The sequence below is a fragment of the Electrona antarctica genome (genome assembly GCF_951216825.1).
Source record: "Electrona antarctica genome assembly, chromosome: 19".
NCBI lineage: Eukaryota > Metazoa > Chordata > Actinopteri > Myctophiformes > Myctophidae > Electrona > Electrona antarctica.
In genome coordinates, this window is record NC_136800.1 from 33,796,820 (window position 1) to 33,820,698 (window position 23,879).

The following is a 23,879-nucleotide window of genomic DNA, read 5'->3' on the forward strand; positions in this document are numbered from 1 at the left end:
GTATGTCATTTTCATGGTCACATTAGCATGTGCATGAATGTCAAACCAAAGACATTTTCTATATGTCACTTCCAGACCTGTGTTATTTTTTACGCTGTAGTTATTTCCTTATTTCCGTAAAATGAATTCAATAAAATATCGGTTTCATAAGCATGCATGAGACCCGTTAAGTAAAGATGACTTGTATTAAATTACTATAATTGTATTCATATACAGTATGTGGGTATTTTTCATTGAGTCGCTATTTCACTTTCAATATTAAGGGAGCCATTTATTAATTTATGGGCTATTGGTGGGGAAATGCAATGGAACTGTGGAAATGTGCCAAGAGCCAGAATTAACAAATTACTATCAATGAAATGCACTGTAACTGTCTGTATAGTATTAATAGTTATGTTTTACTGTATTAATGTGTATTAATCTAATCTAATCTAATATGTTCAGTTTCACGTGAGTGCCTTTGGTCACAAATGGATACAAGCTTGAACCTTAACCTTAGGTACGATACAGAATCAGATACCACTATTTACCGTATGCAGCAGCCATCATCACTTCTGTGGTATTTGACGTCAAGCCACCCCCACTTCCCCCCCTAGTCCTCCTCTTCCCACCCACTGTTCATACCTGGTCAGGTGTGGACGACATATATAAACTCCCTTCCCGGATCGCTGTGTGTTTTCAGAACAGCCTCTTCCCACACTTACTGTACCTGTACGGGGGTTACAGAAGCTGTGCCTCCACAGAGAAGCTCCCTAATAGCACCCTGAAGGGAACCTATTACTAAGGGGAGTATATCCGGGCAGCTGTCACTGAGGTATTAGCCATGCCAGGAGGTCTGCAGGCCACAGTGGTTCTACTCTGTCTGTCTCTGGCAGTCACTGGTAGCAGGTGGGTCTCAGCAGAACTAAACTAAACGAAAGTGTTTTTTGTTTTGTTTTCACCATTACATTTAAACAATAATAAGGTTTTGTTTCATTGACTGGAAACGGCACTATTATTTATGCTCTAGAACGATTGAACGATTGTCAGCCACTGATCATAATAAATAGAATCACGTACCTCTCTGATTCATGTTGCCTTTTCTTTTTCGCAGAACTGAAAATGAAAACCTGTCAATTACTCTCCCACACTGGAGAGCAAACGCAGGTACTGTTTACAGTGGAGGACTGAAAAAATGCTAGGGTCTACTTTATTTTAATTTTTTTATTGTCGTGTTTTTATTTATGTATTTGCTTTTTGTAAGTATTTCTATGACTATTTTTGTAGACGAATGAGTCATTGAAATAAACTGGATGTTTATCAGACTTATTCATAATGTGCTGTTGCAGTGTTTTGTTGATACTTTTGGCATCATCCACATTACCTATGTATGTTTTGCAACAGTAAACTTTGGACAAAACATGTCTGCATAATTTGTTATGCTTATTACCAGGCAGCAGTGCTGTTCATAGAACTGTATTTACATGTGGGGAAGAAATTATTTGTCCAGACAGACAGACAGACATGTTTTGTTTCCGTTTTGTTGTTTCATTATATTTTCATTTACTTCCATAGAATATGTTACAAAGTGCGTCCTCAACGGTGACGCCAGCCCATCTTGTGACTGGACAAGAACCCACAGAGAAGGTACAGGCGAACAACATTACAGTGATGAAAAAACAAAATCTACAAGAACATCTTGCAAAACGTGCCAGACATTACATTACGTTACGAGGCAACAGGACGTTGTTATTGACGACATGTCACCGACAGGACAGAGAAATTACGTCATTAACTTTAACACTAACCTTAAGGGACCACTTCACCACTTGTCAATCTTCATATATAGGTCCTCACTAATAATCATGATAAAATGTTCTACTCTGTGTTCATAGGAGGGCTGTGGGCAAAAAGTGGTAAAGTGGTCCTTTAACTTTCACTGTTTCTTTTTGTGGAGGGGATTCTTAACAGCAGAGCATGGAACATTAGTCCACAGTTCCAGTCTAATCTGTAGGCGTGCTGTTATTGTGTCCGTGCCATATCTCTAATTGATCTGAAGCAGGGTAATAATCTTTTATTGCCTGGTTTTCTCCTGGGGGCAGTCAAAGTAATGTAAGAGGGCCTACACTTGAGTCTCACAGTTAGCGGCTCAAAAACACTCACGCTACTTAGCAACTAATTATAATGTGCCACAACAGATGCACTTCTGCTGTTATTTCAGTAAGAGGGAAATGAGAGCGTTTTTGACATTCTTGCTAATATAACGAAAAAGTGAATGGGTTGGAATTTAGTTGGAAAAGCTTTGCCGTACGATGGTGTCTCATGCTGACAATCTACAAGCTCACAACTTGTTGTGAGGGTATATGTGCTGGGTATACTGTATATGGAATCAATAACCATGCATAATCAAATCCTCTTTCACCCCCTATAGATGATGCAGATAATTCATCTTTAGAGAGCAGTGCTCTCATGCTGCAAGGCGAAGCCTGCCTAGAGTTCTGGTACCGCGTGCCAATGGCAGCTAACGGATCAGAACTGAAAGCGCTACTCAAAGGCACGGCTGGACAATCAGTAATCTGGATGTCGCCGGCCCTTGACGGGGACGACTGGAAACAAGTGTTCATTCCCCTGTCCATCGCTGAAACAGGCACACAGGTAGCAAAGTGTACACTGTGAAATCCTGAGCTGTACATTTTGATTAACAGTGTGTCTGTGTCAATTATAATAAAGTGCATCTAACAGTAGACTTTATTTCAGGTTGCATTTGAAGGTGTCCAGGGGGTGTCTGTGGAGGGACAGGGAATGTTGGACCAAATAGGAGTAAGAAAAGGCTTGTGTGGTGAGTATTCACCTCAACCTTAAAATGATGTTCTCTTTAATTATTGACTGATGATTTATTTATTCGTTGATATGATTTATGAGCTATGCCCATGGAAATGCCTTATGAAAGGTACACACTAGGGCTGTCAGAATAACTGAGTTAATTAATTTGTGAAATTAATTAAATTAAACTTTTAACGCAATGAATGCATGCTTGGATGACCCGCCCCATACATCCCATAATCCCATCCACTCTGCACTATCTAGCCTAATCTGGATGGGGAATAAACACGAGTCAGTGATTGTCATAAAGGCTGCACAATTTACATATACTGTAGGCAGCGGCTCAAATCACATACAGTGGCATGACAACGGGGTGAGAGACAGAGACACCATCCTATCACACTGGATTTGTTAAAAGGAATAAAACATACATACGTATGTTAAATGTATATATGCGCCTTCTGTCATTTATTTTTACATTCCCACAACAATATACAGAAGAACATGGCATATTCTTATAATTATAGTTGGTGATTAATCATGGTTAATTTTTAAGCTGTGATTAATCTGATTCAATCGTTTAATCGTTTGACAGCCCTATACACACCCATGGCAATAAAAGGACTTAGCTAGGCCTAGCTCCAACGGCGCATTTCTGTGATTACATTTGCTGTCAACATAAAGTACATAATACGGATTATACAGTATGCTTAATACCAATATGGAAAACTGTATATCTTACCAGCTCAATACACCACAATACCTCAATAATGATTATTTAAAATGTAATAAAGATGCTGCCGAGACCTATTTTATGGTTTTAGTTTAGTTTTTATGATCATTGTATACTCAGTGCCTACTATTGCCATTCCGCCACAGGAAACCAGTGTGAATCCGACTCAGAGTTCTGGACAGAGGAGTCCACTCGCTGCGTGTGTGCTGGCGGCCGGCTGTCCTGCTCTCCCGCTCTGTGCCCGGAAGGCCAAACCTGTGGTCCGCAAACATTCGACACCAGCATGACCGCCGCCGCTTCGGCAGCAACCTGCACCGTCCACAGTGAGCCACACTGCAGCACCTTCGACGGGGCTCTCTTCCGCTTCTCGGTCCCGTGCACCTACGTCCTCACCAGGACCTGCTCGCCCAGCGAGGCCCTGCCACGCTTCAGCGTGGAGGTGGTGAGCGAGCACAGGGAGAACGCATCTCTACCCATCATCCAGCAGGTCAATGTGCAGCTGAGGGACCTCAGCGTGTCCCTGCTTAAGGCGCAGACTCACCGGGCCATGGTGAGTTTCTTAAAAAGGGGGAATACCTTTTCAATTTAAGAATAAGCTATGTATATTATGATTTCTTCCGTCAGTGCTGAGTAAAGTGATAATCAAGAAACGCAGATAGATTTTTTAATTATGTATGCATCAATTTTTCGAGACCAAGTTCAAGACCAATAAGCAAGTGGACGTTTTGATATTACTGGGTGGTAGCCAAGAAACTATAGATCAATTTGAGTCTAATTTAGAAATCGCTGTACTGTAATTAAATATATATATATATATATATATATATATACAGTATATATATATGACTCTGGGAGCCAACCCAGGGCAAAGTCAGGAGGAGAAAGAAGCGTACCACCTATGTAGACGTGCTGCGGCGCGATAGCTTGGCTAACAACACTGCAGAGCTCAAGAACCTGATGTTGGATAGGAATTTGTGGAGAGCAGCGATCCAGGAATCCCGAGTTGGTGTTGGCTAGACCTCACTCTCGCAGCAACTAACTAATATATATACACACACATACGATTCTGTAAACAAATGATTAATTTGAGACTACGGAGAGACAACGTGTAATCTCAATGTGCTGTAATGATGGCTTAGCCCCCATATCTGCACAAATCAGCACAATCATATCAGTCAAACACAGGTTATACTGATAACCACCAGAGTTCATCATAACTTGGATGTGGTTGCATCATTTTGTGGAACTGCAATGCTTATCAAGTTTGTCAGACTTAAATTCATAATGCACACGTATGGCGGCGCCCGAGGAGTACGAGAAGGAGAAAATTGAAAGATCTTCCAATTCCACTTTTCTAGATAAATGGCATCTGGAAAAAGCTCCCGCTGAGTCTCAAAGGAGGTGCTGTCAAGATCCGTGGCAACCCGGCTGCTGTCACGGTAGAAACCAGCTTTGATCTCTCCATCTCATACGACAATAATGGGGCCGTCCACATCACGCTGCCAGCTGCTTACTCTGGTAAAGTCTGTGGCATGTGTGGAAACTTTAACCACCGCAGAGAAGACGACTACCATGACAGCTCAGATGCTCCAGATGCTACGGCTTTGGCGGACAGCTGGTGGGCCGCAGGAGCCCCCTGCGAGGCCACGCCCGTGCCCCACACGTGTGACCTCAGAGAAGAGTTGGACTACGCCAGTGAGTCTTACTGCGGCGGCCTCCTCTCCGCGACTGGGCCTTTCTCAGGTTGCCTATCAGTGCTGGAGGCGGAGAGTTACTTCAGGAGCTGTGTGGCGGGGATGTGTGCCACCCATGGGGACCTGGGCGTGTTGTGTGACACCCTACAGGCCTACACAGATGTATGCCAGCAGGCTGGAGTCGCTGTGACCACCTGGAGGAACTCCTCTATCTGCCGTATGCTTCTTATCTTATTATTTTCCATTTCACAGCTTAATGATATTGATGACAGTAATGGTGATGATGATAGTGCTTGTAACAATACTGAGTCCACTAAACGCCATGCTCTCCCATTCTCTCGTAACCTCAGCCTTGGAGTGTGGCGAGCACAGCCATTATAACTCGTGTGCTGAAGGCTGTCCTGAGGTGTGTTCCAGCCTGGATATGAACGGGGCCTGCGGCAGCTGTGAGGAGAGATGCGAGTGTGATCCTGGTTTCAAACTCAGCGGAGGGAAGTGTGTCCCTGCAGAGGACTGTGGCTGCTGGGCAGATGGACAACACTATGAGGTAACTGAACCACCAGAATAAAGCTTATAAGCCTTCTATGTCTTCCAGTACAATACATTTGAATTGGTTGTTTTCAGTGGACTGCAAAAATAGGAGGAAATGCAGCTAAATCAAATACAGAAATGTAGAAATGAAAATGCATTATTATATGCAAGGACAGTAGTAATATTAGGGCAGCCTAGCTATTTCTGCAGCATCGAAAAGTATATTAACATAATATTGCACTTGACTGTGGCATTGAATGCTGCAAAGAGTTGTCAATTTACAAACCTGGGGTATAAAAGTGTGTTTACATTCAGCATAACATCCCCAAATGTGTTTGGATTAGAACAACATTATTGCCGAGAAGAAGACTCAGACAGCTGAAACCATTAAGCATTGACGTCTTCCTTCCATATCCAGCGGGGAGCAACATTTGTGGCTGGAGAGTGTGACCACCAGTGTCAGTGCATGGGCCATGGCACCGTCCAGTGCAGCCCAATGCAATGTGCATTCAGTGAAGTCTGCAAGACGAAGGAAGGGGCCAAGGGCTGCTTCGCTTCCAGACCCGTTACCTGCCGCGTGTACGGTGACCCACACTACATCACCTTCGATAGGAAGGCCTATAGCTTCCAGGGGGGTTGCACATACACCCTGGCTACTACTACATGTGCCACGGACCCGTACGTAGGACACGGGCCGGTGCAGTTTACTGTGACCGGACGCAACGTAAACCCCACCAACGAAACCTTATCCCGCTCCAAGCTGGACGCTGTGACTCTCCAGGTGGATGGATTGCACATCACCTTGAATCAGAATGGGAATGTCTTGGTAAGCATAATAACAGCTCACAATGTATCACCCAGTTTCTGTCAAAGACCACTGACCACTGATGCACAAATTATGCTTAGTCTCATACATACTGTATAGTGCAGTGTTGCAGTCTATGAACAAAATTCATTATTTATTATTCATTCTTTGGTAGTGGGAAAATAACTATTGAAAATTACATTACATTCCTGGCCTTTTTCTACAGAATGTCAGTCAAGGAAAGTTATTATCTCTGCCAGGCCAAAATTGTTTTTTTTGTTTTGTTAGCTATTTACCCCACAGCTACCGTGAGTCCTCCTGACGCTGCAAAACACAATTTACGCTGCCCTGGATAGGCCACCCAGCCTGGCATAGATATTCCTTTAGTTTAGAGAGGAATGCTTCTAAATTTCCCATAAAATCTAAATTAATCCACATGTGTTCCAACGGTCCATAGCTCATAAATCGACTCTGACCTAAAGATGGACAAACAGATAAATGAGGTAGTAAGAAAGAGCTTCTTCCAGCTTAGGAGGCTATCTAAGGTTAAATCTAGTCTATCCTGCTCTGTGTTTGAAACTGTAATTAATGCTTTTATGACATCCCTCCTTGACTACTGTAATGCCCTGTATATTGGCGTAAACCAGGTTTCCATCTCTCGACTACAGTTAGTCCAGAACGCCGCTGCTAGGTTACTTACAGGCACACGTAAGCGAGACCACATCAGCCCTGTACTAGCCTCCCTCCACTGGCTTCCTGTGCGATACAGGATTGACTTCAAAGTATTGCTCTTTGTCTTTAAGTGTCTAAATGGTTTGGCACCCATATATTTATCTGAACTGCTGAAACCCTATGCTCCGACACGGACGCTTAGGTCCTCTGACCAGCTTCTCCTGGTGGTGCCTAAAACCAGGCTGAAGCTCAGAGGGAACCGAGCTTTTGCAGTGGCAGCTCCCAAGCTCTGGAATGAGCTGCCTCTGCACATAAGACAAGCCCCCACCCTCCAGGTGTTTAAATCACGCCTCAAGACTTACCTTTATTCCTTGGGGTTTCCAAGCACAGTATGAGATGTTTTGATGTTTAATGTGACACTGTGCATGTTTGTGGTTTTTCAATGAAGTTGTGTTTTTTAATGTTTTACTGTAAAGCACTTTGGTACAACGTTGTCGTTTTTAAATGTGCTATATAAATAAAGGTGGTATGGTATGGTATGGTATGGTATAGGTCAGTGCAAAGAGTATAATCCATTTTACCACAAGACACAAACTGGAATATAGCTGACCCACTTGTCTTTGCCCTGCTATCAAGTCTACTCCAGTGCCCTGTATTAAATACTGCTCAACAGTATACCAGTAGGTAGGCCAACACGGTTGAAACATCTGCAGCAGAAAAGACACTCCGTTATGCGAGTTGTTTATACAATAACTAAATAATAAAGATTGTGAACTGACCCCTCTCTAGGTACATAACAGCCGGGTGGAACTCCCCTACTCCACCCATGGCACATACGGCTCACTAAAGGTATTCAAGAAGGAGCAATATGTTGTCCTGGAGACGAACTTTGGCCTCAGGGTGCTGATAGACGGGCAGAACAGGCTGTTCCTGCAGGTGGATGAGTGCTACATGGGGGAGATGTGTGGCCTGTGTGGAACCTATAATGGTGCACAGGGTGATGATTTCATAATGCCTGATGGGAGCAACACCGCCTCTGGGCCAGTCGAATTTGGCAACAGCTGGAGGGTTACGGATGATACTTTGTGAGTTTCTTGACTTCATGATTTCAGTAGACTAGATGTGTTTTTGTTTAGTTCAGCACCCCTGTTCTGTGATTATCTCAAGATGACTTCCTGGTTAAATAATGATTAATAACAAAATAGTTACTGAAGGCAATCAGGCAGAAATGCAGAATACCGTTATAGTCGTCCTTGTGTGGATAATCAATAAAACAACTCACCTCACTTGCTTCAAACGTCAACCATAAAATTCATAGATTCTTGCCACTGCATTATTTTTTGTCAAATTAGAATAATTGCACGCTTGCTCATTCCTCTCTAATGTGTTTTATGCAATCAGCCCTGCAACCCTTCCAGTTACATTTTAGATTATGCTGGTCCACTATAAGCCTGAGCACAGGCTTATATCCTCAGATAGATAAAACTAGCCTCATTACCTGGAGACGATCAGGCTTTTATGACCCAAGCATAGTAGGCTTTGGAAATCCCTACCGTAAGATTTAAGGCTATCAAAAATAGTGTCATCTTTTAAATCACTTCTGAAGACTTACTTTTATGCCAAGTTCTTTTCATTATTTTAAAGTCGTGTTTTACTTTTCTTTGATGTTTTTTTTGTTTTAGCCAGAACATTATAGCATTGCTGATCTTTGCATTTCATAATATACAAGGAAAATAGCCGAGGTAGCAGATCGGCTATTTTCAGCAACAGGGCTTGGTGTGTAGAGGGTAAAGGGGAGTATAGAACCCTGGGGCACTCAGGTCAGTGTGTTTGTTGCTTGTCGTTTGTTTTGTGAAGCACTTCGTAACTCAGCTATATGAAAAATAAAGTTCATTATCATTTTCATCAGTTGCATCGCCGATCCAGCTGACCCCAGGCCCTGCAGTGTTGACGAGGAGGACAAGGCCTACAATGAGTGTAACATACTGTTTGGGGAGGGCTTCAGTCCCTGCCATGACACTGTGCACCCAGAAATCTACCTTCACAGCTGTGCGTACGACTACTGTGCCACGAAGGGGGACCAACACACCTTCTGCGAGTCGCTGGAGTCCTACGTGGCGGCCTGCCAGGTGGCAGGGGTGACGCTACGTGACTGGCAGACTGGTACAGGCTGCGGTAAGCATCTGAATTTGGGCTTTGATAACTGCCATAGGAGCAGTAGACTCAGTCTCATATCCCCATCTCCAATAGAGTTATGTACGTACGTGAGTCAAATTGGCCTTGATTGACAAATTTATATAAATGAATCACTGACTGACGGCAAGCAGCAATTGAAGACAATTCAAACAATCAATCAACTCTGTTCTACATGCAGTAGTTCATATCGCTTGATTCCATCTACTTTTCTACTGTTATCTTGTAATAACTCTGTTCACTGTCAAATTGATTCCCTCAATAACAGATCTTTTTCATTTTATTTCTTCAGCTGCTCCTGTGACAACTCCAAAGCCCCCTCCCACTCCCACTCCCACACCCGACCAAACCAGTAAGCGCAGGCAGAGTTGGGAATAAAATGAACAATAAAATATTGATTACAGCAATCAATCAACTCTGTTCTACATGCAGTAGTTAATATCGCTTGATTCCATCTACTTTTCTACTGTTATCTTTAATAACTCTGTTCACTGTCAAATTGATACCTTCAATAACAGATCTTTTTCATTATTTTTTTCTTCAGCTGCTCCTGTGACAACTCCAAAGCCCCCTCCCACTCCCACACCCGAACAAACCAGTAAGCGCAAGCAGGGTTGGGAAGCTTGCTTTTCAAAATAAAATGAACAATAAAATATTGATTACAGCAATCAATCAACTCTGTTCTACATGCAGTAGTTCATATCGCTTGATTCCATCTACTTTTCTACTGTTATCTTTAAATAACTCTGTTCACTATCAAATTGATTCCCTCTATTTCTTTCAGCTGCTCCTGTGACAACTCCAAAGCCCCCTCCCACTCCCACTCCCACACCCGACCAAACCAGTAAGCGCAGGCAGAGTTGGGAAGCTTGCTTTCAAAATGAAATGAACAATACTACAATATTGATTACAGCAATCAAAACCATAATTCACTTTCAGGATTCACTGTTGGATTTGTTTTCCCTCAAAGGGGTGAATGCAATACAAACATTATTGTAAAACTCTATTCCAATTTGCAGGCTGTAATATGATAATAAGAGCCTTATTATTACTATAGATATGGACCATTTTTACGTTTTACTTAACTTCTGTGCAGGATTCTTTTAAGGAATATTCAACTAAAAGAATACACTCAAGTATTGTCATTTAATCTGTGGTATATTATTGACCATCCTGTCATGTGTAGACAGACATGAGCAGTCATCAGGATACAAAAAACACTTGTTCTGCAAAAAGTGGGTTAAAGGTATATTCAGTGATTTGACTTAATCTAAATATCACTTATTTTTTCTTTTTTTCTGGATAATCCTCCCTACTATAGAGTGTGCTGACCATATAAGGAGTTCCTCCCTGTCCCCAGTGAGCCCCTGTGGTCAAAAAACCCTAGTTTCAGTTTTGGTGGCGGGTGGCAAAGCCTTCATCCAATCAGGATGAGAGGGGCCTTCCTCCAATCATGATCGAGTGGGGTGCACGTGCACATGCTGTTGGCCTGTTGCACTTCCCCCCACTGTAGAGCGTGCATGTGCACATTTTGTTACCAGGGCGGACTGGGTGGTTCTCCAAATCACTCAAATCACTGAATGCTCCTTTAATAATACATCTCGATGTGTTTTGCTTTTTCAACAGTTTGCCCCTTAAACAGCAATTTTGACAGTGGTCTGGGCGGGTGGCGACAGCTTGTACAGGACAGCTTTGATTGGACCAGACAGTCAGGCGCTACCCCATCACACTCTACAGGGCCCAACCAAGACCATACTACTGGAAGTAAGACACAATGCTAGGCTACAGGATTACTCTAGAAATTGTACATAGTACAAAACAGTAACCTTTATCCTTGCAATTATATTTGCATTCGCTCCACGTTTTGTGATAACGCAGCTTACCATATAAATGTGTGTCACCGGATTGTCTAGCTGGCTTCTACATGTACATTGAGGGTGACAGTGTGGTCCACGGAGACTCAGCCCGTCTGCTGAGTGCCAAGTGCCAATACACCGGCCACGTCTGCCTGCAGTTTTGGTACCATATGTACGGTTCAGCCACAGCTATGACCCTCAATATCTACCAGCTCCATGACAGGGTTGTCACCAAGAAATGGTCACGAAGCAACAACCAAGGACCAGTGTGGCGGGCAGCACAGGTTGATATAAATGTCTCTGGGCCTTTCCAGGTAAGGTCTATTCTCCATTACAGTGCATAGAATAATAATATGTGATCACAATACAAGATGATTTTCATGCATGAAGGTGGGTGATTTGGCTCAGTGTTTAATTAATTCCCTGTATTCCCTGTTTCAGGTCATAATAGAGGCAATCCGAGGTTCTGACTCTCAATCAGACATAGCTATAGATGACATTTCCATTCATTTAGGCTCATGCTCAGGTGAGAATGTCCTAATAAGAAAACATGTCTTTGGTTGCAAAAAAAGGGGGTAAAATGCCAAAACTCATATAATTGATATTTGTCTGTTCTCTAGCTGGTTCCTCTTTCCTGGTCAATGCTCCCTCAGTATCTGGAGAAGTTATTGCCCCACGAGCAGGTAAACACACAGGATTTATTTTTGTATTTTAAACTGTCAGTGGTTTCTCTATCAATTTTGAGGGGAAATTAAGGTTATGCAATAAAGCAATAAGCCACAAGAGGTCTCAGGTTACCGGGTATTTTATAATGTCTGAGAGGCGTATTGAGAGTATAGTCATTAAGTACTAGTCATTTAATACTAGTCATGAAGTAATTAAAGCGGGTTTGGAATTGTAACAGCTGAAATCAATAATATATCAGTATTCTGATATTAACCTGGGGGCCGCATTAAGTGAAGGTGGGGGCCGCATGTGGCCCCCGGGCCACCAGTTGCCCATGCATGATGTAATCTATTGCTTTATCCAAACAGGTTACAAATTAACATTTGTTTTCTTCCAAGCAAATAGCTGAGCTGCATTTTGAACAGGAAATTGAAGTTACATATTACTGGGTTCTTCATTTAGATAAAAGACTGAAAGGTCAAGACATTTGACTCATGTTAATATTTCGCTAATGTTCCTTTCACAGTCTGCAACATGGACTGCAGCTTTGACAGCAATCTTTGCAGCTGGAGTCAGATGATGACGGATGCTTTTGATTGGACGTGGGCAAGTGGCTCCACCCCTACTCTGATGACCGGGCCGTCTGCTGACCACACCCATGGAGGTAGTACAGTCTCCAGGTTAATTAGATCACTGGTTCTGAATGTGGGACCAGGACCGTTGGGGGGGGGGGGGGGGTAGTCCCAGGGGGTTCCCAGCACTCTCAGAGTTACAGACCAATAATGGTCTGTAACCCTGAGTGCATAAAATAGAACCATATGGCCCCCTTATGCCTCTGTAAATCGGAGAATAAAAATGGAACCAAACACTGAGTATGTTACAGTGGAGCTTGTGGTTCTAGATATATCATTTGTATCAAAATGTGTCCATGACCTAATGCAAATCAAACTGAGGGTCCTGGAAATAAATAAAAGAGGTTACAAATCAGTGTATTTGAGTTTTCACATTTGAGATCATATGCTGAAACAATACATTTATCTTATTCCGAAACACAATTCCCTTTGATGATAACGACAATGAATAACTGGTACTGTATGTGTTCAATTTCCCTCTACTTGCCTTCTAGATGGTCACTACATGTACATCGAGGCCAGCAGTGTGGGCTGGGGAGATACATCTCGTCTGCTGAGCTCTGAGTGCTCTGACTCCGGGCCTCAGTGTCTGCAGTTCTGGTACCACATGTACGGCTCAGCTGATACTATGGGACTCAATGCTTACGTGCTCGAGGACAGACTAGCCGACACTGTTTGGTGGAAGAGGAATGACCAAGGAAATATGTGGCACCTGGCTCAGGTGGACTTCACCCCAACTGGACCTTTCCAGGTAAGCTTCACTGCACTGGTAATCAAAGTACTGTCTTCCTTTGGTTGATTCAGATATTAAACCAGTTCAATCTTATTATTCTTATTTGACCCCCAGGGCTCTATACTACTAGGCCACCTTCTGTTTTCGTTAGACGCTAAATTCCTTTGCTGAAAATATCCGGTCTACAAACGCATTGTGAGATAGAGCTGGTATTTTCACTGAATGTTAGCTATACGGTTGAGGCCCAGGTTTGAGTGGTCATACTATAACTTTTCATGCATTCCTTATTTAGTTATTTATTTTTTACAGATAAGAACCATTCCAGATAAATGTGTGACCACTACTCTAAATATGATTTAGTCACTACTACTGTCAGCCAATGTCTGTCCCATGTAGATACAAATGCCAAAATGACTCAGGAAAAGGACATTTATTTAGTTTTTCCTTTTCCTCTAAATGTATTACCAGTCAGCTATGCTAATGCTGAAAACAATCAATGTGTCCATCCAGATCATTTTTGAAGGCCGTCGAGGTTCCAACGATCAGTCCGACGTGGCGATAGACGATGTGAAACTTTATCATGGCCGATGCTCTGGTGAGAACCATGCACATAAAGATTAATCACTCATCAAACCTTAGTTGCTCTCACCATCACCATGTGTACGTGAAGAAATATTGCAACTGCCTACCTACAGTAGTTCACCATATGTGGCCATTTTTCTCTTATGTCATACTCTCAGTTTCTCATCCTGCCAAGTAAAGCAAAACATTTGCATGGTCTCTAACGCAGTTGTTATACCCTTACAGATCTGAATGTGACGCCCATCCCTCCTAAACCTGACACCACTGCACCTCCACGTCCTTCGGAGACAACCACTACACAGGCCCCTGTTACAGCTGAGCCCCCCACAGTGACTGCAACTACACCTCCTGTGGTGGATGCAACAACTCCAGATAACAGACCCATAGCTCCACATCCAGGTAGTGTGACAGTTCAATATAGGAGCTCTGCTTTTAAGGACCTGCTTTTTGCCAGCTGCTTGCAAGGCGGCTGGACAACATGTTGATCTACCTCTACTAGCAACCTTAGTAGCGACCTAGTCATGATTGGCTGCCTCCTAAGCCAATGGGAGACTTACCCATGCTAAACGGATACCGGAGAACTCGCCAGTTTACCAACTCGCCGCAGAGAAAAGTCTTCATCAATGTCTTCATCGTTATTCAAACATGCTGTCTTCATCAGTGTAGTATGTCAAACCCACAGATGTTAGATTTCTTTCCCAAAGTGATCAAATTATTTTGTGCAAAGAAATGGTCAGCTAGATGATGATAAAAAGGTGAGTATGTGAATACCAATGATAGTAGTCCTATCAATTCAGGATATTGTTTACTAATGAATTACATTGTTTTAGTACTAAACTTTAGCCTTCCTACTTCATTTAGTGTAAACTCTAAACGACTATTCTCTCTCAATCTCTCTCTCTTCCTCTGGATACCTGATAAACCCCATAGTCTGAACGGCATAAAACCCATACTCTGAAGGCCACGATGTGAAGCTGTGAGCTGAGGCAGGGGCTGAGGCACATAAACTGATTATAGCTGTTCATAATAGACAGCTTGCTGCCGCTGGCAATTATGACTGAGTCATTCTTAATTGTTTGTTTTTGTTTTCAGATAAAATTGGTTAGGTTTCCGATGTGATTCAAGAACCAAATATTTACTGCTGTGCCACGTAGAGCTGCAACCTCTAGTTTAAGCCATTGTTTCTCAGACATTACGTTTCCATGTCAAGGACCCCCATATCTGTATATATTTGGCTGCAGACCCCACTGTGTGTGTGTGTGTGTGTGTGTGTGTGTGTGTGTGTGTGTGTGTGTGTGTGTGTGTGTGTGTGTGTGTGTGTGTGTGTGTGCGTGTGTGCGTGCGTGCGTGCGTGCGTGCGTGCGTGCGCCAGGGACCCCCATAAGAGAAATAAAATTATGTTGTTAATTTAAAAATGTCACAAAAATAGAGTATCCACAAGCTCACTATGCAATGCTTTGTGAGCTTGTCGATTAGCTATATTCGAAATTTCGAATAGCTGAAGCACGGTATTAAATAAAGATAAAGTGGTAAAACTTATATTGATGCTATTATAATTCATTTTGCTGGGGATCCCATGGAACCCTGGCACTCAAGGATCCCACTTTGAAAACCACTGGTCTAAGCCACACACAGTTTAAAGCAGACCACATGCTTGTTTTTTTATATATATATATATTTTCCTAAATAACTATCCGACAGGACTAATTATGTTCACGATTCTTCTTTTCAGTCTGCAGGTTGAACTGTGATTTTGAAGGAGATTTGTGTGAATGGAGCCAGCAATTGACTGATGCATTTGACTGGACACGGTATAGTGGATCCACCCCAACGATGCTGACAGGGCCTTCCTCAGACCACACCAAAGGAGGTAGGTATTATTGTGCAGTCATGGTGTACATTTGTATTGGAAATAAATTACTTTATCAAAACTATTAACTGTTGTTTACTGGTAAATGCTAGGTGTATAGGTCTAAGAGTAGGTCTATGGTCCAAAGTCCTAAAGTGCTAATTCAATTTTGCAGAAACAATAGATTGTTTTTTTTAGGGAAATTTGTCTTAGGCAATATTGGCTGCCTTCCACATAAACATATATACTGTACAATTATAGTGCAGTAACAGAATTAAAGTAGAAAAAAACAAGTACAAACATAGATGTGCATTAGCAAACTGGCAAGTCCCAAAGGCTAGAAATCCAGCCCTGTCAGGTGTGTGAATAAAGTAGCAGTTTACCAATTTCCATTTAAGTTGCCGAAGACTAGCGCAAGACAGTAAAAATAATCTCCTCAGGACGGCTAGTCTTGGCATTTTAATCAAGCCTAACAGCTCATGCACAACACTTGCTCTGGTTTTGGAATGCTCTCAAAATAATTTGACAGCAGTTAAATGCATGGCTTAAAGCAAAAGCAAAGGCAAACAACTTGACTCATCATTTCTCAAGTGAACAGGTTCAAAGTATAAATATGAACAAGGAAGTGAATCAAATGTATATGATTTTTATATGCCAAAATGCTCTTAGTTGGCTGTACGCTGAACTTTCTGACTGCTAATGTCATTTAATTTCTACAATTTATAGCATGGTCATACTCTGGTATAGACCAACTCGCATACAGGAAGATTACCTAAAAATATTCCACTCTCTCCACGGGTATCTGATGCCCAGTTTATCAGTTGTCGTCTGCTCAATTTTACAATTAAAGTGTTGCTGGAGAAAATCCACCATTATGTATTATTTAAAGTGTTAATTTAATTAATGAATCAATTGCATAAATATTTGTTTTGCAAAGATGTATTTTCAGCTGAGAATGTATTGAAAGCAAAACGTTGCACTTGCATTTATCAGAACATGTGTTCTGATAAACGCAAGGTTTCATAGTTAACTGCGACCTATTGCCTAGTTATGCTCAGTCATGATTAAGTACAAATAGTGTATTTTACTTGAAGTAAACCTGTCGATATTTACTTGTCTAGATGGTTACTACATGTACATCGAGGCCAGCAGTGTGACCTGGGGAGATACATCTCGTCTGCAGAGCTCCGAGTGCTCTGACCCCAGACCTCAGTGTCTACAGTTCTGGTACCACATGTATGGCTCAGCTGATACTATGGGCCTTCATGCTTACTTGCTCGAGGGCGGACTAGCCAGTTCTGTTTGGGGGACAAGGAATAACCAAGGAAATATGTGGCACCTGGCTCAGGTGGACTTCACCCCAACTGGACCTTTCCAGGTGTGTGACCTGTAACTGTTCTTTTCTTGGCCGTCACCAGCCACGTAGAACTGTTTGATCCTGAAAACATGCTGCTAAAATGTTTATGAATTGAAATAGGCTTAGCAGCAAGTGTCCAGGTCATGTAATGATTTGTCACAATTTATTTAAATTGTTGGTACTCCTGGAACTGTTTTTATACTTACGACAATCCAATTTTAGATCATCTTTGAGGGACGCAGAGGTTCAACTGACCAGTCGGATGTTGCCATAGATGATATATCTCTACACCGTGGCCTCTGTGCTGGTGAGTGCAATACAGTATTCCACTCCAGTATGTTTGTACAAAATACTATATGAACTAGAACAATGATGGTGATGATTTTGACATCTTATTATAGATTTGGCCAAGCCAGAAACCCCTGCTCCCCCAACTGCTGGTCCAGGTACAACAGAGAAGCCTGTGGTTCCTTCTACAACAGCACAACCCACAACCACAACTAGACCGGAACCCCCAACCACAGCTAGACCCACAACCACAGCAAGACCCACAACCACTAGACCCCCAACCACTGGACCCCCAACCACTAGACCCCCAACCACTGGAGCCCCAACCACTGGAGCCCCAACCACTGGAGCCCCAACCACTGGAGCCCCAACCACTGGAGCCCCAACCACTGGAGCCCCAACTACTAGACCCCCAACTACTAGACCCCCAACCACTGGAGCCCCAACCACTGGAGCCCCAACCACTGGAGCCCCAACCACTGGAGCCCCAACCACTGGAGCCCCAACCACTAGACCCCCAACCACTAGAGCCCCAACCACTGGAGCCCCAACCACTGGAGCCCCAACCACTGGAGCCCCAACCACTGGAGCCCCAACCACTGGAGCCCCAACCACTGGCGCCCCAACCACTAGACCCCCAACCACTGGAGCCCCAACCACTAGACCCCCAACCACTGGAGCCCCAACCACTGGAGCCCCAACCACTGGAGCCCCAACCACTAGACCCCCAACCACTAGACCCCCAACCACTGGAGCCCAAACCACTAGACCCCCAACCACTAGACCCCCAACCACTGGAGCCCCAACCACTGGAGCCCCAACCACTGGAGCCCCAACCACTAGACCCCCAACCACAGCTAGACCCCCAACCACACCCAAACCCTCAACCACTACTCGACCACTACCACCAACAACAGAGAGACCAAGGCCTCCAACTACAGGAAGACCACAGCCTCCTACTACAGCTGAGCCTAGTAGGTTTTACATTTACATACCATATATATGAAGAGATTTGCAATGTGGACAGTATAGAGACACCATCCTCACCATAAGCCATTGGCAGTATAATGTCAACAAGAACAGTAATCTCAGTTCCCAGAAGCTGGGGAAAAGCGAGACCAGAGTAAAGTTATTATTTATTGTTTCCTCCTTTCTCTCTTCTCACTCATTCTGTCTCATGCTTGCTCTCTCTCCCTAGCACCTTCTTGCCCAAAGAACAGCCACTACACCACTTGTATGCCTGCCTGTCAGCCCACCTGTAACCACTTGCACAGCCATCCTGGCTGCAGGGAGGATGAACCTTGTGTGCAGGGATGTGTGTGTGATGACGGCTTTGTGCTGAAAGAAAGAGTTTGTGTGCCTGTCCAACAGTGTGGCTGTGTGGACAGGAACGGCAACACACATCATGTGAGTTCAAAAATGACTAACAGAAGGCACCAACATCTCATTTTACAGCACTGAGAGAAACACTATTTATTACATTTACAATTTGACTAGTACAGTGTACAGTGCAAACAGCTCTTCATACATCATACAACACCATGAAAACTCAAATTCATTGCCAAAGGAAATTACAAGATTACAAACATATTACTATTCTGGGCAGCAGCAGAAGTAGAGTAGAGTAGAGTGCTTGTATAGGCGTGTCCAAGAAAACACAGACAGTGTGATTTTGGCTGTGAGTACTGGTTAAAGAGGCCATCTGAGAATCGGAATGTCGTTAGTTTATCAAGCCAGAGAACAGATGTTTTATTCAACAATAAGTTGAGTCATCCACAGACAGTATGCAGTTGTAGCATTAAGTCCATATTGATTGCTCTTCTTTACAGTTTGGCGAGGTGTGGTACACAAACCACTGCAGTCACAAATGTGAATGTGAGGAAGACGATGGTCTGGGGGAGATTGATTGTGACGACGAAGGCGAGTGTGACGGAGATGCTGTCTGCCTTCAGAACAAGGAGGGCCAGTATTACTGCCAGTCCACAGGTACAATCTCCTTTTGACAAAAACTGAATCAAAACATTTCCAATTGGCCCCGCTGCCCCCCACAACTTTTAAAAATCGTACCTTATTCAATAATCTATCCTAATGGCATGGTTTAGGGTTAGACACGTTAAACACGTTCCCTCACCTATCGACAGATTTCAGTGAGTGCACCATCAACGGTGACCCCGAGTACAGAAGCTTCGATAACATGAAGTACGTGTACGAGGGCAAGCACTCGTACGTGCTGGTCCAGACCACCGGCCTGCCAAAGAACCTTCAAGAGGTCTACGTGGAAGCCGTCAACAGTGGTGGCGATCACGGCGACGAGGACAGCCACGATAGCAGCAGTGAAGAGCATGACAGTCGCAGGGATCGCGACAGCGATGAAGATGACAGCAGAGATAGCAACAGCAAGGAAGACAACAGCAGTGAGGAGAATGATGACCACCACAGGCTAAGAGAGCTCAAGATCCGAGTCTACAATCACACTGTGGAGTTCAAGAAGGACAGGAGGCTGCTCGTAAGTAGGCCAGGGAGATATGGACACAATCAAATGTAATAATGTTTAAACATTTATGAACAGATTTGAAAGTATAAAATACGGCCTAAGTGTGTAAAACAGGAAAAGACAACACTTACTATATGCCATATCACAATATTATGATATCCAAAAAATTCCATTGTCCTAAAGTATTGAGGTTGCATTGTAATTGCCTTCACCCAAACTCTCCTCTGGAGCATTTCACTGCAGTGCAGAATGTATTTCAATATCTTGGGATATTGTTATCATATTTCAGACCGTGTACAAACATTTGCCCCAGCGCTGAGGGCAAGAACCATTGCTCCTTCAAATTATCTCTGGAAGGTTTTACGATAGTGATGGTGCCCGGAACACTAAGAACTAAATTATGATGTGTCATGTTTATTTCCCTGTTGGCATGCCGCATGTGTGTGTGTGTGTGTGTGTGTGTGTGTGTGTCACTATCCACTGCAATCGCCCTAGCTAGAGCAAACAGCAAAGATAAACCAATGATAAGACAGATGACACAGTACCATTGGGAGAAGAAAATAGCAAAACCCATCATATACAGTATATTATTTTTGCATTTAATATTTATTGCTCTTCTGCCTTACCTTGACAGACAGTCATGTCATTTTGACAAAATACTGTATGCATTCATTTGATACAAAACTGTTGGAATTCTTATAAATGTGCAAAGGCTTTGGGGGGAAATAATATTTGTGAATATGAATCTTAATAATTATTTCATGACGCTCCAATGGTAGTGAGCTAAAAGTAGGCGTAATTAATCTTCCCAACAATGTCAGATAATGCTATTAAATATTATCAGTGCCCACCACAGGGTGACAGAAAACATGTACAATACTACTGAATCAGATATACAGTATGTATGCCTTGTTGTTGCTTATTATTGCTGAATTGGAATGTTTTTCTTATTATAAATGAATGGCCTAGTTCGTCCTACAAGAGAGTGAATCGCATTGCAACATGTTGCTTGTAGGTTTGCTATTTCTGCTATGTTTGGGAAAAGGGGGAATGTGAAAGTGTCTTGTGACTAAATAATAGTTACATTGGATCCATTGTAACTCAGCAATTCTTTCTACCATTTGCTGAAAAGTTACTTATTTTACAGCTTTACATACAAGGTTTCCATCCGACAGCAACAATTATTGTACCCAGACGTTATGAGGGAACGCCTACTGAGTAGCAAAAAAATACTTTCTGGCCTTGACAGGCCATACACTGTAAATCCAAACACAAAAGTCCTATCTGATTGCATTAAACGACGTTAAATGACATTCAACTAATTTTGCCACTCGATTTGCCACTCACTTTATGCATGAGCAAAAAGAAAATAATACTTTTAAAAATGTGACTTGGCTCTAGGTGGATGGAAGGAGAACTCTTCCCCCTGTCTCCCCGGCTGGAGGTCTAAAGATCAAGGAGCGTTCCTCACGCATCTACCTGACAACAGACTTTGGCCTGTCCGTAGAGTTTGATGGAAATAGCAGAGCAGGTAAAGCATGGAGTCTATATAAACATAAACAAGACAGTGGTTCTCAAAGTGGGGTCCAGGGACCCCCAGTGGTCCTTGGGGGAGTTCTAGGGGGTCACGTGCAAAATGTGTTAATATAGCATCAAAACTAAAGTAGTTGAACCACCGATATACCATACATTGACTATTTGAAAAAGATATTCAAAACATTTAACGTTTTTTGGTATAAACTTTTAACCAAATATTAACAATATTGAAAGACAGTGGGACTCAGTGCACTCCTTGGCTGTGCCACCAGGCACTGAACTGTCCAATGTTTAAACATGAGGCTATACATTTGTCTTCATCGTAAAATCATCTAATGGCATCAAGACAAGCCCCACCTGCAGACACAACACTAAAAATTACTCACTGACAACCGATTGCAATGATTTTTGATAACATTTGTACTCTCTATCAACGGCATATATAATGTCAATATTTTAATATAAATATTAATGCTTTGATGTTTTGTATGCGCATGAACAATATGTAATATCATATCAATGACATGATGTTGGTATGTTGTATATGCAGAGATCATTCTCCCACACACATATAAGAGGAAGGTGGGAGGCCTGTGTGGAAACTTTGACGGAAAAAAGAAGAACGACTGGATGAAACCAGACGGCAGCCAGGCCAGGAGTGTAAGAGAGTTTGGACAGAGTTGGAGAGTGACAGAGGACTCGATTAACATCATATGGAGGTATTGATCCGATGAAAGAATCAGGTTCATAAAACCATATTCATGACACGTATTAAAGCTGCAATCCATTAAAAATTGTGAATAAAACATTTAAACCAATAATATATATGGTAGAGTATGTACATTACAACATAACTAACACAACTGCAGTGACGGGTCGGGTAGGACCACTGGTTGACAAGAAGAGGTATTGCATAAAACTCAAAAGGGAAATATCTCCCCTTCCCAAGTGAGCGTTGTATAGCTAAACAGTAGAATGGTAGGCACATTCATGGGGGATCTTCAGTTAAATGTTTTGGAACATGATCCTGTGTCCTACCCAGGATATGAACAATCTTAAGGATTGCAGTTAATTGTATTTGTATTGTATTTATTTTGTATTTATTTATTCAGCACAGTATAAAAAACAACACAGTGAACATATAAATATAAGAAGGGTAAAGTGCTAGGCTGAGGCAAAAAAGCCCAAGGGGCTTATACGAGGCCTCTACCTATGTAAATCAAAATGAAACATTGTACAAGAGATATAGAATATCCAGAAGACATCATTGCAGTATATAAAACAAGAACAAAACAACAAAACAAAAATTAACCAAAAAAAACAAAACAAAAATTAACCAAAAAAACAAGTCAACTCAAATCTTTTCACGTTGATATTTTATGAAAATCCAACAAATGAAGAAATGTGATTGCAGCTTGTCGATGTTTGATCACACAATCACAGGATCACATGCATTTTCTATTAATGTAACATGTGCTTGCTTCCGTAACCAAAGACTAAGCCGGGTTGACACATTGCTTATTGTTTGACAGCAGAAGGGCATGTGTCAACCATGACAATGAAAACCTTCTTCTCAATCTATATATAGAATATCAAACTAATTGGTGGTGTTCTTTTTCCTTAGGCGAACGTCACCCATGCGCACCTACGCTTGAGACTGGCTTGCCAAAGATGACAAAGCACATATTTAGAGACAATTGTGTCTACACAATGGTAACACTGCAGTAAATAAAAGACAATGCTTCTAGTTTCCTACTATAACTTGCACATACTGTATCTACTTGATGTCATCTCAAATATTTGATGTTCAAACTAAGTGCATTTAAAGGCCAATAAAGTGACATCAAAGGATAGTAAGGATTGCTGTAAAGAACACTCCTTTCTTGATCTTCTACCTTCTACTGTAAATCCCAATGTTTATTTCTGTAAATGCTTCATAGTGCAGTATGACAAATAATTAATAACGTTGTAGCACTTAAAGGACCACTTCACCACTTTTCAACATCTCTTCATATAATTGGTCCTCACTAATGTTCATGATAAAACACCACCATTTTTTCCTACTCAGTCTGTGTCTCATAGGAGAGCTTTGGGCAGTTCGGACACCCGTCCACCAGTGACATCATCATTAGGCAGATTTTTTTTTTAAACAAGATTTGTTTTAAAATATATTTAGATTTTTATTATCGTGAGAACGATGGCTTCAACTTTTGCATTGATTTGCAACTTTTCAGGAAAAGAAAGCCTGCCGTTTCTATTAGCTTGGATTCACCACCGATGATGTCACTGGTGGACGGGTTTCTGAACTGCCCACAGACACAGACTGAGTAGGAAAAAATGGTGGTATTTTATCATGAACATTAGTTAGGACCAATTATAGGAAGAGAAGTTGAAAATTGGTGAAGTGGTCCTTTAAGTAAAACAATGTACTGTACGTGTGTGTATGTGTCACTACC

General features: G+C 42.3%; 1 protein-coding gene across 1 annotated transcript; it reads left to right on the forward strand.

Annotated features, from left to right (window-relative positions):
- Positions 1 to 823: 823 nt before the first annotated feature.
- Positions 824 to 23,085, forward strand: LOC306943121 (zonadhesin; the record flags this gene model as incomplete). The annotated part of the gene is made up of 26 exons (XM_079529323.1): positions 824 to 888; positions 1,094 to 1,146; positions 2,411 to 2,626; positions 3,682 to 4,085; positions 4,894 to 5,446; positions 5,580 to 5,776; positions 6,179 to 6,586; positions 8,027 to 8,322; positions 9,147 to 9,412; positions 9,723 to 9,782; positions 9,975 to 10,043; positions 10,215 to 10,274; positions 11,057 to 11,194; positions 11,344 to 11,600; positions 11,728 to 11,812; positions 11,907 to 11,969; positions 12,479 to 12,619; positions 13,079 to 13,335; positions 17,328 to 17,412; positions 18,251 to 18,367; positions 18,592 to 18,800; positions 19,223 to 19,379; positions 19,535 to 19,899; positions 21,289 to 21,418; positions 21,974 to 22,142; positions 23,048 to 23,085. 26 exons carry the CDS (start codon positions 824 to 826, stop codon positions 23,076 to 23,078), a joined length of 4,851 nt encoding a protein of 1,616 aa, XP_079385449.1. The 3' UTR covers positions 23,079 to 23,085.
- Between the last annotated feature and the right edge of the window lie 794 nt (positions 23,086 to 23,879).